The sequence below is a fragment of the Musa acuminata genome, chromosome BXJ1-5 (genome assembly GCF_036884655.1).
Source record: "Musa acuminata AAA Group cultivar baxijiao chromosome BXJ1-5, Cavendish_Baxijiao_AAA, whole genome shotgun sequence".
Lineage (NCBI taxonomy): Eukaryota > Viridiplantae > Streptophyta > Magnoliopsida > Zingiberales > Musaceae > Musa > Musa acuminata.
This window is the reverse complement of record NC_088331.1, coordinates 40,236,818-40,252,260: the sequence shown is the minus strand read 5'-3', so window position 1 is coordinate 40,252,260 and position 15,443 is coordinate 40,236,818. Positions and strand designations below refer to the sequence as shown.

At 35.5% G+C, this 15,443-nt stretch overlaps 2 protein-coding genes across 2 annotated transcripts; one reads left to right on the top strand and one right to left on the bottom strand.

Moving 5' to 3' along the window:
• Nucleotides 1-4,633: 4,633 nt before the first annotated feature.
• Nucleotides 4,634-9,642, top strand: LOC135674275 (glycine-rich cell wall structural protein 2-like). Its single transcript, XM_065183979.1, has 3 exons — nucleotides 4,634-5,278; nucleotides 9,221-9,274; nucleotides 9,395-9,642. Exons 1-3 carry the CDS (start codon nucleotides 4,675-4,677, stop codon nucleotides 9,502-9,504), a joined length of 768 nt encoding a protein of 255 aa, XP_065040051.1. The 5' UTR covers nucleotides 4,634-4,674; the 3' UTR covers nucleotides 9,505-9,642.
• A 597-nt stretch (nucleotides 9,643-10,239) lies between these two features.
• On the bottom strand, nucleotides 10,240-12,923 carry LOC135674274 (ATG8-interacting protein 1-like). Its single transcript, XM_065183978.1, has 3 exons — nucleotides 12,784-12,923; nucleotides 11,359-12,158; nucleotides 10,240-10,631 (listed from the first exon to the last, which is right to left on the bottom strand). Exons 2-3 carry the CDS (start codon nucleotides 12,148-12,150, stop codon nucleotides 10,557-10,559), a joined length of 867 nt encoding a protein of 288 aa, XP_065040050.1. The 5' UTR covers nucleotides 12,151-12,158; nucleotides 12,784-12,923; the 3' UTR covers nucleotides 10,240-10,556.
• Nucleotides 12,924-15,443: the final 2,520 nt, after the last annotated feature.

Below are 15,443 nucleotides of genomic sequence, written 5' to 3'. Positions count from 1 at the left end.
ATATTTAATATTAAGAAGATATATATTGATACTCTTTTATCATTTTCTATTAAAAAAGTTGTTCCTTAAATTACTAAACAAATTGAGAAAAATGAACAATGTAATAACATTAATAAAATTTTATATAATAAAAATATTATTATCGATAAACTTATATAACAACCACAATTGACATCTTTGATAATATTTAAAGAGAAAAAATATTTATTATTTTTAATTATTATATGGTGTATATATATAAAAATCAAATTATGATATAAGAATCAAAAATCCTCTTAACATTTTCACAAGATATAAATAATAATAATTTTGAAATATAATATGATGCTACGAAGGAAGATATGAAATTAATAGACTAGAATAATTTTTTAGAGCTCATCGAATTATCTAATAATTATAAAAGAATAAATTTTAAATGAGTATTTAAGACTAAACTCGATTCAAGAGCAATATCAAATGATATAAAGTTAAACTTATGATCAAAATTTTTACTCATAATAAAGAGATTAATTATAGGGAAACTTTTTTCTTAAATTTAAAAATAAAACTTATTAAAAATCATGAAGGCCTTAGTAGCTTATTATTATGATCTTAAGTTGCATCAAATAGATATGAAAATAATACTTTTGAATGATAATTTAGATAAAGAGATCTATATGAAACAACTTATAGGTTCATATAAAAGATAACAGAATATTTGGTTTATAAACTTAAGAAATTTATTTATGATTTTAAATAAGTTTTCAAACATTGATATATATTTTTTTATAATACCATTATTGTTTTTAGATTTAGTAATAACATTATTGATCAATGCATATATCTAAATGTTAATGAGAGCAAGTTTATTATTTTGATTATGTATGTGAATGATATTCTACTTACCAATAGTGATATTAGTTTACTATATAAAACTATGAACTTCTCACTAAGAATTTTTAGATAGTTAATATAAATGAGACAACTTATGTTATTAGTATAGAGATCATATTGATCTCATGATTACTCCGACTACTATCTCAAAAAGAATATATTGATCAAATTTTGAAGATATTCAATATGCATCTTTACTTAAAAAACGATACACCTATGACAAAGAATGAAAAATTTAATCAAAGTCAATGTTTTAAAAATGATTTAGAATTGAATTAGATGAAAAATATTTCATATATATGCTTAATTGAAAGTTTATTATATACTCAAACCTATATCAGATTATATATTAGTTTTATAGTTGGAATATATTAATTTTGTAGTTGGAATATTAAATAGATACTATAGTAATGTAGGAATAAAACATTAAAAAGCTAAAAAACTGATAAGATATTTAATTTTGTAGTTGGAATATTAAATAGATACTATAGTAACGTAGGAATAAAGCATTAAAAAGCTAAAAAAATGATAAGATATTTAATTTTGTAGTTGGAATATTAAATAGATACTATAGTAATGTAGGAATAAAGCATTAAAAAGTTAAAAAAATGATAAGATATTTAGATGCTGACTTTGGGAGTTATATTGATAATAGGAAGTCCACTTTATGATATATATTTTTGCCAGTTGGTAAACTAATTTCTTAAAAGAGTACTAAGTAATCTATTATTATATCATCAATAATAGAGACTGAATTTATAACGTATTTTGAGTCTACTAATCAAACTTTATAGTTGTAAAATTTTACTTTAGGATCTAGTATAGTTAACTCAATTGTCAAGTTACTAAAGATATTTTATGATAATATTATAATTTTTTTTTTTTCTGAGAATAGTAAATAGTTATGTCATTCTAAGCACATTAAGATAAGGTATTTAGTTATTATAGAAAGAGTCCAAAAGTGTTAGTTGAGAATTTCAGCACTACTTTAATGATTATTGATCTATTGACTAACACCTTACAACCTAAAGTATATGAAAAATATGTTATTAGTATAAGTTTTGTAAGTAACCTATAAAATATATAATGATGCATGTCTAAGTGATTATTGTTATGATTATTGAACTATTAACTAAGGCATTACAATCTAAAGTATATAAAAAACATATTCTTAGAATAGATCTGGTGAGCAATCCATAAAATGTAGGTGATGTATGTCTTAGTGATTTTTGTAATTAATGTTATTATTTGTGTAAATAAAAGTTACTGTTTCTATTACTCTGTTTTGTTATTATTATTTACATATTATATTTGTACGTGATAATAGGATTATCCTAACAAAATAAATTATATAGATTTTTATTAACTACTTTTAAGAAGAATTATTAATGTTATAGTACATAGAAGAAAATATGATACAAATGACATATAACCGCTATGACTCGTATTGATAATTTAGCCTAATATAATATTATAATATTTATTAGATTTATTTACATGTTTTTTAGATCATGCATGTATATAATTATCTTTTGAAACTTATAATCTAATCAAGTAAAATTATTTTAAAAATAAAATTTTATTTTATTATTATGATTTTGAATGTTTATTTTATATCTCTTTCGATTTATAAGCTAAATAGAAAAATGTTAACCATATGTGGCTAATAACCTAATCAATAAGACGGATTATGTGTAGATTCTAATCAAATATTTGATTGATAATATTTATATAAATTTAAATCTTGAATATTGATCTTGATAGAAGAGAATATTCGAGATGTCTTCGCAAAGCCTCCCTCCTCTCCCCTATAAATAGGCAAAGTCATTTATGTTGTATAACATGTTTTGTGATATGGCACCATCAATAATGATGGTCATGCTGGAAGAGGTGACAACAATAACATAAGGTATTTGGATTTGACATAAGCATATCAAATAAAGGTATGCACATATCCTTCCCAAATCTATGATAATTTATATTTCAATTCTTGGTATAATTATTTTTTGCATTACAGTTATTTTCCAACAATGATTGAAAACTATATACAAAATCTTTGAAGTCTAGCGAAAAACATATTTTGAAGCCAAACATTATTAACCAGCAATTTAAATGTGAAAAGAAAAAGAAACATCCGAGTTGGGACCCTCAAAAGTCAGAAATATGATTTGTTGATTGCCTTCAATCGATACATGAAAGAAGAAATATTAGAAATTATTATCCATTTGCCAAACAAAAATAGAGATGAGTTAAATATTAACATCGGATGGGTTAGAGATTAATAATCTTAAAATGAAAGAGTCTATTGATATATCTTGGGTTTGATAAAAAAATTAATATTTAATTTTTTTTATAAGAAAAGTACATAAGGATATTCCATCATTATTTGTCGATACTAAGTTTAAGTTTGATCTGAAGTCAATTTTGTATGTCAACAAAAAAATGACTGATGCTTCGAATAACCTTTCACATTCAAATATAATACTTAACAAAACCATCATTACTACTAAATAATGAAGTAAATCAATCAAAGACGTTGTGATAGTCTTAATTTTATCTAAGAACCTAATTGTAAATAGAAAAATTATCAATGATAGTTATTTAGTGAGTATGGTTATAATATGAACCCAATCAAAATTAGGGTTACATATCGAAATATATATTTTAGAAACTAGCTTTTTTTGGGTTATGATTTGCTCATGTGATCTTTTTTTTTTTTAATTTGAGAAGTACCTATTTTTTGCGTATAGACATAAGAAGGATTTAAGTTTTGAACGCTATATATATATATATATATATATATATATATATATATATATATAGAGAGAGAGAGAGAGAGAGAGAGAGAGAGAGAGAGAGAGAGAGAGGAAGTCACGGTAATCTTTTTTGGCCGTGGATGAAGTAAAAGATAATATAAGGAGCAATTAATCAAACAAGTTCATTGATATGTTTATTTTGGGCTCACAATTCAAGTAAAGAATCCATGCACTGCCGACCACTGCTGGTATCTCAGTGGCCTTTCACCTAACCTCTCCCACCGGATATGCCTCAAACTTCGCCATGTAAGTCGATGTGAAGAAGTGTGAGCGATGGGAAAGACGAAACAAGGAACGAACGAGGCGTAGATGGGCATTGGATTTTGATTGAGGAGGTGGTAGCCGAAGTCAAACTATGGGTGAGACTTTGACAGAAGGCAACAAGGTAATGAACTGTTATGTATGATCACTTTCATGCCACTCACTTGTCATGAACTACCTATGCTATCTCTGATTCGAAATGCTAAGTTGATAAGAGATAAAACAAATCATGTTAATTTAGATGTCTGATACATCGGTGATGATGCACTTATCATCAACGTCGAGTGTTACTCGAACGTGAAGAATCACTTGGACCATCGGATGTCATGGTGTTGATGTCGATGCAATATTCTAACTCTCCACATTTCATTTACCCATATCAACAAGCAAATAAATCCAACTCTTCTTCCGTATCTGACGTGAAACCAAGTTTGGAGGGAGTAGAAGTCGCTCGATAGCAACTATGGGAGAATCCCACTAATAAAGCTTCAAGACGAGAGGAGGAGGACGTGCCAGAGAAGCAAACATGCATTTGCTGAGGTGTCTTCAATTAAAGTCCTCAGTTCACACTGACTTCTTGTGGGGGCCCCGAAAACTACGTGCATTACGGCCTCGGATTTGGACGCTTAGCCATGCAGAGAAGGTCTATAAATACCCTTCGCTACCTCCCTCCATTCACCACTATCTCATCTCTCGGTTCACTACTCGTGCAAGTGTAGCTACCATGGCTGGTAGAACAGCGCGTGTGGAGCTCTGCGCTCTTGCCTTCTGTGCTCTCCTCAGCCTCCAGCTCGCCTTGGCCTCTAGATCACTTTATGGAACTGGAGCCGGAGGTGGAGGTGGAGGCGGCGGCGGTGGGGGCGGTGGAGGTGGTGGTGACTCTGGATATGGTTCAGGTTACGGCTCCGGATATGGTGAGGGCGGCGGTAGGGGGAGTGCGGGAGGGTATGGTAGAGGAGGAGGAGGTGGAGGCGGCGGTGGCGGTGGCGGGGGAGAAGGAGGAGGTGAAGGCGCTGGCTCCGGTTCCGGGCATGGCTATGGCTCTGGCTCTGGATATGGTGAAGGTGCCGGTGGTGGGAGTGCTGGTGGATACGGTAGAGGAGGCGGCGGAGGTGGCGGCGGGGGAGAAGGGGTTGGTGAAGGCTCGGGATATGGGTCTGGCCATGGCTATGGATCCGGCTACGGTGCTGGTGCTGGTGGCGCTCAGGGTGGAGGTTACGGGAGTGGTGGAGGGGGTGGAGGCGGCGGTGGAGAGGGCTCGGGCTCCGGCTCCGGCTCCGGCTCCGGCGCTGGTTCCGGCTCAGGCTACGGTAGCGGAGGAGGAAACGGTCACTACTAGATTTGATCTCGACGCTGCACTACCGGTAAACAGTAATGTAAGATGCGGATGTGTGTGTGTGTAATACCAAATAAGCTTTCTCGGTGATATAAAGAATGGCTACGTATGTCTTATTGCTTTGTTTCTGTAAGTGGAAGCCCTGTCATCAATCTCTTACAGCTACTACTGTGTACAAGTCCTAATAAATGTTGGACGTATAAATTGGCTTTTATTACCTATCCATTTATGAACATCTCAAACAATGTTCATTTGTCCAAGTAAGCCTATAAATAAAGTACAATGAGGGCTCCAATTTATGATAATTATTGTATTTTAATTATCAGAATAAATATTATTCTCTTATACTTAATTACTCAGATGTCCTGACACTAATCAAGTAAAATTATAACTGTCCAATCTATTATTATTATTATTATTATTATTATTATTATTATTATTATTATTATTATTATTTTGCCAATGTTATTCCTTCCCTGAAGTCATTTCACCTACAAGAAGGAAGTCCCGTTGAAAGACACAGAAAACTAAGGATTTAGCTTGCCTTGTTATCAACTTGTTCCCATCTCGTATCCGAATCTGATCGCATCAATCCATCAATATCGCATCATTCGATCAACTTCGAGGTTATTATACAAGAAAACTGGAGTCTTAGTGCTGTTTCACCTAAACTATCCCGCTGGATTTAGCTTGCCCTGCGCTTCCCCAAGTGTCTCAATGAGAAGAACTACAAGCAATCTGGTGGATTAGACGACCTTAAAATAACATGAACAACACACGCTCCCACCATGACGAAGCAATCCAAAGGAGAGAGAGAGAGAGAGAGAGGGGAGGGGTGGGGTGGGGTAACGGTGGAGTGATTGGCCACTGGATTGGGATAGTGACAATGACACAAGAAGGCAATGCAGGAGTGCATCGTGATGCGCGTTGGAATCGACCAGAAGCAGGAGATTGACATTTATCTTCATCATAGCCTTTGAGGTGTTTCAAAGGCTAGACCTCGGCACAGCAGAAGCCACACCTCGCACACTCGTATATGAATGCGAGGAAGAGAAGGGATGGATAAGGTTGGCCGATAGCTATCCGGAGGGAATCCCACTAACCAAATCGATGGAGACAAGTCTTCAAAAACCAAAAGTGATGTAGACTACGGTTGAGGAAGCAAGAAGAGACAGGGTGGCGGTGAACTACTGGGACCGGACGCGTGTTCCAAACCAATGGACCGCCCACCGCGTTCGGCTTCCTCCACGAGTCCTCGTTTCACACGCGCTTTACTTCCGCCAGCTAAAACTACGTCCACCCATTATGGCCTCGGATTTGGACTGTCAGCCATGCAAGGAAGGCCTATAAATTCAGCTCTCAGTTCACTAGCGTTGCAACCATGGCTGGTAGAACAACTTGTGTTAAGCTCTGGGCTCTTGCTTTCATTGCCCTCCTCAGCCTCCAGCTCGCCTTCGCTACTAGATCGCTGGCTGGAACTAGCGCCGGAGGTGGAGGTGGTGGAGCTAGTGGCGGTGGCTCGGGATATGGCTCCGGCCACGGCTCTGGATATGGCGAGGGTGCCGGTGGGGGGAGTGCGGGAGGGTATGGTAGTGGGGGCGGTGGTGGCGGTGGCGGTGGAGAAGGGGTTGGTGAAGGATCTGGCTATGGCGCAGGGCATGGCTATGGGTCCGGTTATGGCGCAGGTGCCGGTGGCGGGAGTGCCGGAGGGTATGGTGCAGGAGGCGGCGGCGGAGGCGGAGGAGGAGGGGGAGAAGGCGGAGGTGCAGGCGCTGGCTACGGATATGGCGCAGGTGCTGGTGGAGGGAGTGCCGGAGGATACGGCAGAGGCGAAGGCGGAGGAGGTGGTGGTGGTGGCGGAGAAGGGGGAGGTGAAGGCTCGGGATACGGGTCTGGGCATGGCTACGGCTCTGGCTATGGCAGCGGAGGAGTAGATGGACACTACTGAGTTGTCGTAATGTTCGAAATACGTGTGTAATAAGTGCTTGTAAGACTACTTTCTTGAGATCAATAAAACAACGACTGTTGTTTCTTACAAGTGGACTAATGTTCTCATTGTAAATCTCAATAAATACAAAACCTTATTATTAATCATCAAAATCTTAATTGTATAAGTGGAATATGTAAGACTAAACATATAACATATGATCATTCAAATTCGATTAAGATCGATTGGTCAACTCGTCGGTCACGACAAGATCTTGCACGATAACAACCTCAACAACAATCAAGATCTCCCGTGATAATAATCTCAATAATAATCAAGATCTCCTGAGTACACGATGACACATCATAAATATGTTAGAAAAATCCTCATCCGTTGAGGAAAATTCTTTTTTATAAATATGAAGTATTATGTATTATTTCAATAAATATAATTTTTTTCTTTCTATTTCATTTCTATCAACATTAATATCAAATAATTGGCAACATAGGAAAAAATATCAGTTCATATATGCCGTCAATACTCTCTAACAAAATACTTATAACATTTCCTTTTAGTTTTACATTATAATTAAATTAAATTTTAAATTTATTTTTAAGAATCTAATGAATGTACGATATTAAATTAGACAAACATATAATTCAAACTCAACAAAGTTAATTTTATTCCCTCGCAAGTGCTATGGCTTCCAAAATCCCATTAGAAACAGACCCAAAATATTCTCTCTTCACTTCATTATATTTTGATTGAATTAAATATTTTAACTATTTTCATATACTCATTATTTTTTTATGATTGATTTTAATTTCATGACCATTTTGATTGTTTCTTTTCTTGTATTTCGACTTTGTTATTATCGTCGTTCTTATTCACATTTGATTTTATCGTTGAAGACAAAGATTTTGTCAAGTTGGATCGGATTCATATATAATCATGTCTTAAGATTAGATCTCGATCATACCATAGTATTTGCATGCTTATGATTGATTGTAATATACTGTTCAAGTAAATCCACCATGCACTGCAATCTTAGTGGTGTTCTACCTAACCTTTCCACTGGATTTACTTGCTTATGCTTCACCCAAGTGTCTCGATTAGAAGAAGAGCTATTCAGCGATGTGGTAGACGAAACACAGACTCCGGTGAGCGGTGCAGCTGCTGTCACATGGCACTCAACTCGCAGATGAGAGAGAGAGAGAGAGGTTGGGACACCGACGGCCGCAAAGGAAGGTTGGCGGTGGTGGTTCTCTCTGCCATGCAACAACGAGAGCCATGGAATCAGCATAGTGGAGAACTCCGAGAAGTGCTTCGGACGCGGAACGAGTTCCGAGCGACGTCGAGAACGTTCCAGTGCTGGTGGATGTCGATGACATGATTTGAAAGCAACCAAAGGGAGAGATATGGAAATAATTGCAGCGTTGATAGAGAATGCCACTGAGATGGTGACCGAGAGAATCCCACTTGCCGACCTGCCTCCACAAACTACGTGAATTGTGGCCTCGGATTTGGACTCTTAGCCATGCAGAGAAGGCCTATAAATACCCTTCGATTGCTGCTGGGATACAGCAACCATGGCTAGTAGAACTCGTGTTAGGCTTTGTGTTCTAGGCTTCATTGCTCTCCTTAGCCTCCAGCTCGCCTTCGCCGCTAGATCTCTGGCTGGAGTTAGCGCCGGAGGTGGCGGAGGAGGAGGAGGTGGAGGTGGAGGTGGTGGAGCTGGTGGCAGTGGCGGTGGTTCTGGATATGGTGAGGGTGCCGGTGGGGGGAGTGCGGGAGGGTCTGGTAGAGGGGGCGGTGGTGGCGGTGGCGGTGGAGAAGGGGGTGGTGAAGGATCTGGTTATGGCGCCGGACATGGCTATGGGTCCGGTTATGGGGCGGGTGCCGGTGGTGGGAGTGCTGGAGGAGGAGGCGGTGGCGGCGGGGGAGAAGGCGGAGGTTCAGGCGCCGGCTCTGGGTATGGACATGGCTACGGCTCCGGGTATGGTGAAGGTGCTGGTGGCGGGAGTGCCGGAGGATATGGCAGAGGTGGCGGAGGCGGCGGTGGTGGCGGCGGAGGGGAAGGTGGTGGTGAAGGCTCTGGATACGGTTCTGGTCATGGCTATGGATCCGGCTATGGTTCTGGCGCTGGCGGCGCTCAAGGTAGAGGCTATGGAAGTGGTGGAGGGGGTGGAGGTGGTGGTGGAATGGGCTCCGGCTCCGGCTCTGGCTCTGGCTACGGTTCTGGTTATGGTTCTGGGTACGGCGGCGGCGGCGGCGGAAATGGCCACTACTAGATTTAGTTCTATATACCATTAAATTACGTGCAATAAGAGCTCTGTTGCTGTATCAGTAAAACTTATTATGACGTGTGCTCAATACAAAATACGTGGGAGCTTACTTGCTAATGCATATAATAACTTCATGTTGGTATACATTCTTGCTTGGATTTATATGGGGAATTATATTATGACAGCTTAATATATATTTGGTATTGTTATATCAATTCAATAAATAATTTGGTATTTTTGGATTATGAAACTGAATTTATAAAGAAGCAGCCAACAAATATGGATTGATTATATTGGTGTTAGGATCATTCAAATGATAACATATCAACTTTGCCATATGATTATTTATATTTTGATAGCAATATCCTCTAATGTTATCTTTTTAATTCTATCATGTTGTTATATCAATCATTTTAAGTTATTCTTTAAATGTTATTTCTAAGATCATCCTCTCCCTTTATTGAATAAGACTCCGAAATGGATGGTTTGTGGATTGATTATTTCTCCACTAATGTCTTAATCACATCATTTGGAGGGACTGCAGATGCAAGTCTATATTCACAGCTTAACACAAGGATAAAAGGCTCAATCAACAGATGTGAGTATGATTGACTTGGTGAGTTAATTTACAGTTAACTATAATGAGTAAAAGATGAGGATCTAGAAACACTATTATGAGCTTAATTTAAAATGCTGATACCAGAAAATGACTTGGGCTAAGAGCAGATTTTGCAGGTCAAATAATTTCAAAGTTGACTAAATTAGCAAATGTAAATAAAATACTCATGTCTCAAATACAATGATCTGATGTGAGCAAAAATGCTCCCATGCACATTAACTGAATGAAATTTAAACCTCATAGATTTTGAATGTAAATCATATTAAACAAATCCATGAAGTAGAAGTTGACCAGAATATGCTACAACTTTTAAACTTCCAAGTCATAGTGGCACTTGAACAAGTCACTTCTCAGTAGTACATCTCATATGCAAGATATGCTTTCTTTTTTATTCGTCATCATCAACTTGAGAGCTGGGCCTACGTGTCAACTCAGTGTATCAGCGAGCCCCGCTGGCGGCGCCAACTAGAACATCCTTATACCGGCCAATCGGTCTCAGCATTTTCATCATGCTCTGTCAAAAAGATTTTTGTTAGCTAATAAAATAAAAACTGAGCTAAGGGCAGCGCAAACAACTAACTACAAGATACATAAGCCGGAAGCAGCACAGCATAGTCTCTATACCCTTTAAAATCCAAATCTGCTAAGACACTTGAAGTAACCACTTCTCAAAATTATTTCTGATGTATGCATTAATTGATTGATTGTGAGTTCATATGGAAGTTGCAAAACATCATTGATTTCAGTATTGTGTTGCAAAACTGAATTGGTGGAGCTTTCACATACATGGTTGTCTCAATCGAAAAAAAAAAAAAGACTACAACGGGGAACTCGAACCAGATACACAAAAGGTTTGGATGATTTCTCTGACTGCTTGTGAAGTCTAAATATAAAACTAGTTATCTCAAGTTCAAGCTTCTGGGCATAGATCTCATACAAAATTGAGCATAAAAATTTTAAAATTCTTCCCTATGATATGTCATCCAGGATAGGGTATGGTCAAAACTGATGGGACTTCATTGCTGTTGCTAAGTGTTATGAGTATACATGCACATCGAATAATCTAGGTGTTGACAACATCATCATAAAAAAAAATAGCCTACTATCAGAATCATGGATCAGCTGTAACTGAGAAAGAGAGGAAGTGTGTGTGTGGTACATTGGGACCATGAAGCTATAATAATTTTTCAACATTTGCTTGTATAGTGTAGTAGCATTTTGCACAATAGAAGCAAGCATACCCCGTCGTTGATGCTAAACCTCCATTTAATTTGATGAAGCTGCCATTTGTTTCGCTGCCATCGATGCCCCAGAACAATGATTCCCACGACAGCCGCAGCTACAACCACTGACCAAAAGGTATCTGCCTCCTTTGCCTGGCGATACAATGATACTGCATGCCTCTTCCACCACGATTGGCAGGGAAGGTTGGATCCATCAAATTCGTCTTCATCTGGTTCTGTATGATCTCGAGGAGAATCCATATGCACATCGAAAGCTTCTTCACCATCAAATTTTCTGCCACCCTCACATTCTTCGGAGCGAATAGCGACATCAGGATCAGCATATATATCTTGCTCCATTCCAACCAAATTTTGTCGTTGAGATCTATTGCTGTCTTCAAATCCCATATCACGAACAGCAATTCTACTCCCTTCATCAAAAAACTTGACGGCATGTAGGTCATCATCTAATACAATCTGCATCTTTTCTTTATCAGAATTATCAACTCCATCATTACCAACATCTACCACTGCAGAACTCACATTATGCCTCTCCGGCTCGATATGGATCTCGCTTACATCGGGTTCTATTGGGAGATTCTCATGTTCACTGGGTGGAAACACAAAATGACCAGACATGAATAACGCTGCAGAAGACTCGCGTTCGGTTACCCCTATCTCTCTACTTTCATCAGTAGGGTCAAATTCTGGACCAGGTGATGCAGCATAGGCAGATGCTGTGAGAGACACGACTTCCCAGTCAACCCCACGAGAAGAAGTTCCCTCTTCCTTTTTCTCGTTGTCCGCCATGTCAAACCCTAATATTTATTAGAAATTTAAAAAGATCAAGTCATTCCGGTGCAGACAAAAATACATATCCAAATGAACTCAAGCACACAAGGAAAAGGAGGAGCACATTTCCAGTAAGATCAACACCCAAGAAACAAAATCCATATGGTAAAAAAGCAGAAGTTTTCCTCCTCCATTTTCAACACAGATTCTTCCCCCTTCTTTCATGGAAGCCAAGTTAGCGTCTTAATATCAAATCAAGCAATCATGATTCGTAATAGAAGAAGATCAAACTCTCTTTGTTCGAGGCAATCTCATGATTAATGTACCGCATGAAGCAACAGACATCAAACCATTCCAGTAGAAGCTACAACTGTGAATATTGATAGAAAGCCCCAATATATCGAGACACTCCTACTTCTCGACATAAAATCTACAGTCTCGTCGACGAAACCCACCAAAATTATGCGACGGGTTGAGAATCTAACCATCTAATCCAGCGCAACAAAGTCAAATATCCAGATCAATAAACTGGCACCCATCTATCAAAGCAAAGTACCAAACTGACAGAGACCTCAAACTCTAATATGACGAGATACAACAAAACTAGAAAAAATCATTAGAAGAAGGAACTCAAAAGACGAGATCTTTTACCTCAAAACGGAGATCTTTGACAAGGAAAGGTAGATGGGGAGCGAGAAGAGGATGGACTCGGAAGAATCCCCAGCAAAGACCCCGGAGGCGATGAAAGGGTGGGCGTGGGCGAGTCGAGATCTTGTGCTTCCGCGATTGGGACCGATTCGGCCGGTGGTATCCGTACCAAAACCGGCTGCAACCGGTCACCCTCTTTGAAAGATACACCCACGTAAAAAATTACTAAAAATTAATTTATGCTAATTTTTATTTAATTTTATTCCATTTAAGATGAATTTACTCCCTCTGGATCACAACAATATTATTATAGAAAATTTTGTGAGCTTAAAAAGTTATTTTCTAAATTGAATTACATCGAATAGGATTATTTTTGTGTAGGATTGAATTTATGCTTTTTTTTAATTTACTCAATTTAAGATAAATATACAATCACTTTAGACCAAAAACCACTACAATATTATCAGAAATTTTTTTTCAAGTTTTAAGAAAAAAAATTAGAGACATAAGATGTACTATTTTTAAATGTGATTATGCTCTTTTTGGGTTATTTTTTTTTATAAAAAGTATAACTAAACTCATGCTCTTTTCAATAATTCTTATATTTTCAAAAAAACTTTGAAAAATACATTACATAGGTTTTCAATAACCATTTTTCAGTTTTAAGCCTTTAAATTAGGTAATTGTACTAATTTTATCACTCAAGAGGCTATAATTAAGTCTTTTTAATTTTACCCAATTTAAGATAAATTTATAACCAACCGCTTGAATATTATTATAAAAAATTTCTGATAATTAGAAAAATGTTTTTAGAGTTGCACTATTTTTGTAGTCGTATTAAAAAACTATATAACTCATCTCACTTTTTTTTTTTTTTGAGAAGTCTCATATTTTTAGAAAACTTTGAAACTGAATTATAAAGGCATAAATGGCCATTTTTCTATTTTTAAGCATTTAAAAATATTTTTTTTACTAACTTCAACACTTAAGAGCCTGAATTTATGCCTTTTTTAGTTTATCTAATTTAAGATGAACTTATAACAACTTTGGTCTAAAAATTACTTGAATATTATCCAAAAAAAGGTTTTAAGTTTTGAGAAAAAAATAATAAAGACCTGATTTACATTATTTTTTAATATGATCACACTATTTTTAGAGTATTGTTAATAAATAGCATAGCTTACCTCTCTCCCTTTTAAAAAATGCTTAAAATTTTCAGAAACCCTGAAAATGACTTACAATATATAAATGATCATTTTTTTCATTTTAAGTATTTAAAATAGATATTTTTACTAGTCTTACCTCTTAAGATTTTAAACCTGTATTATTTTTTTAAATTTTATCCGACTTAAGATGAATTTATAACCATTTGAATATTATCACATAAAGTTTTCTAAAGTTTTGAGAAAAAAACATTTTTAAAGACCTTAGTTATACTACTTTTGGAGTAATATTCAAGAATAATGCAACTCACTCCTCACTCTTTCCAAAAAAAAGTTATTTTTTTTAAAAAAATTGAAATGAATTCCAAATGCCTAAATTATTTTTTTTATTTTTTGATGTAAATATGTTTACTAATTTCATCCCTTAAGAGGTTCAATTTGTGTTTTTATAGTTTTGTATATATAAAAAAAATAGAATCATTTTGGGTCAAAATCACTTAAATATTATGAAAACTTTTAAGTTTTAATAAAAAAATTAGAGACCTTAGCATGCTATTTTTGAACGAGGTTATATTATTTTGAGGTCCTATTAAAAAAAAAAGAATGTAAGCCTTATTCAAAAATCTTATAACTAATATTTTATTTTTTAAAAATCTTAAATTTTAGAAAACTTTAGAAATAAGGTCTAAATGATTTATTTTCTATTTCCAAGTATTTAAAATAAGTATTTTTACTATTTAAAGCCCTTATGATGCAGAATTTGTGTATTTTTTTGAATTTTACTCACTTTAAGGTGAATTTAAAATCACTTCAGGTCAAAAACTACTTGAATATTATCAGAGGATTTTTAATAAAGTTTTGAGAAAAAGAAACAGTTTTTGCAATCTAAGTGACATTGTTTTTAATTAAAATGACACTATTTTTGGATCCTGTTTAAAAATAGTATATTTCACAACTTTTTTTTTCAAATTTTTTTTTCAGAAAACCTTATAAATGAATTATAAATGCCTAAATGATCATATTTTCCATTTTAGTAGTTAAAATAGGGACTTTTACTAATTTTAACCTTTATGAGTTTGAATTTGTGTATTTTTATAATCTTACCTAATTTAAGGTGAGTTTACAACCGCTTTGTACCAAAAACCACTTGAATATTTTATAGAATATTTTTTAAAGTTTTGAAAAAAAATAGAGATTTGTTTGAATGATATTTTTAGGGGCATATTCAAAACAATGTAATCACATTTAAAAATAGTATAATACTCATCTCTCACTCTTTCCAAAAATTCTCAAATTTTCAGAAAACTTAAAAATAAATTATAAAAGCATAAATAACCATTTTGGGCTAATAACCACTTGAATATTATTAGAGAAGATTTTAAAAACAAATTGAATATCATATTTAAATATAGTGTAATTCACCTCTCATTTTGTCGAAAATTCTTAAATTTTCATTAAACATTGAAAAGGAATTATCATCCTATTTTTTTTTATGAAAAC

Coding starts and splice junctions, on each gene's coding strand:
- LOC135674274 (XM_065183978.1), bottom strand. CDS start 12,150: ATGGCGGACAACGAGAAAAAGGAAGAGGGAACTTCTTCTCGTGGGGTT. Junction 10,632..11,358: donor GGTTTAGCATCAACGACGGG/GTATGCTTGCTT, acceptor TCTTTTTGACAG/AGCATGATGAAAATGCTGAG.
- LOC135674275 (XM_065183979.1), top strand. CDS start 4,675: ATGGCTGGTAGAACAGCGCGTGTGGAGCTCTGCGCTCTTGCCTTCTGT. Junction 5,279..9,220: donor CGGTAGCGGAGGAGGAAACG/GTCACTACTAGA, acceptor GGTATGGTGAAG/GTGCTGGTGGCGGGAGTGCC. Junction 9,275..9,394: donor AGGTGGCGGAGGCGGCGGTG/GTGGCGGCGGAG, acceptor GAAGTGGTGGAG/GGGGTGGAGGTGGTGGTGGA.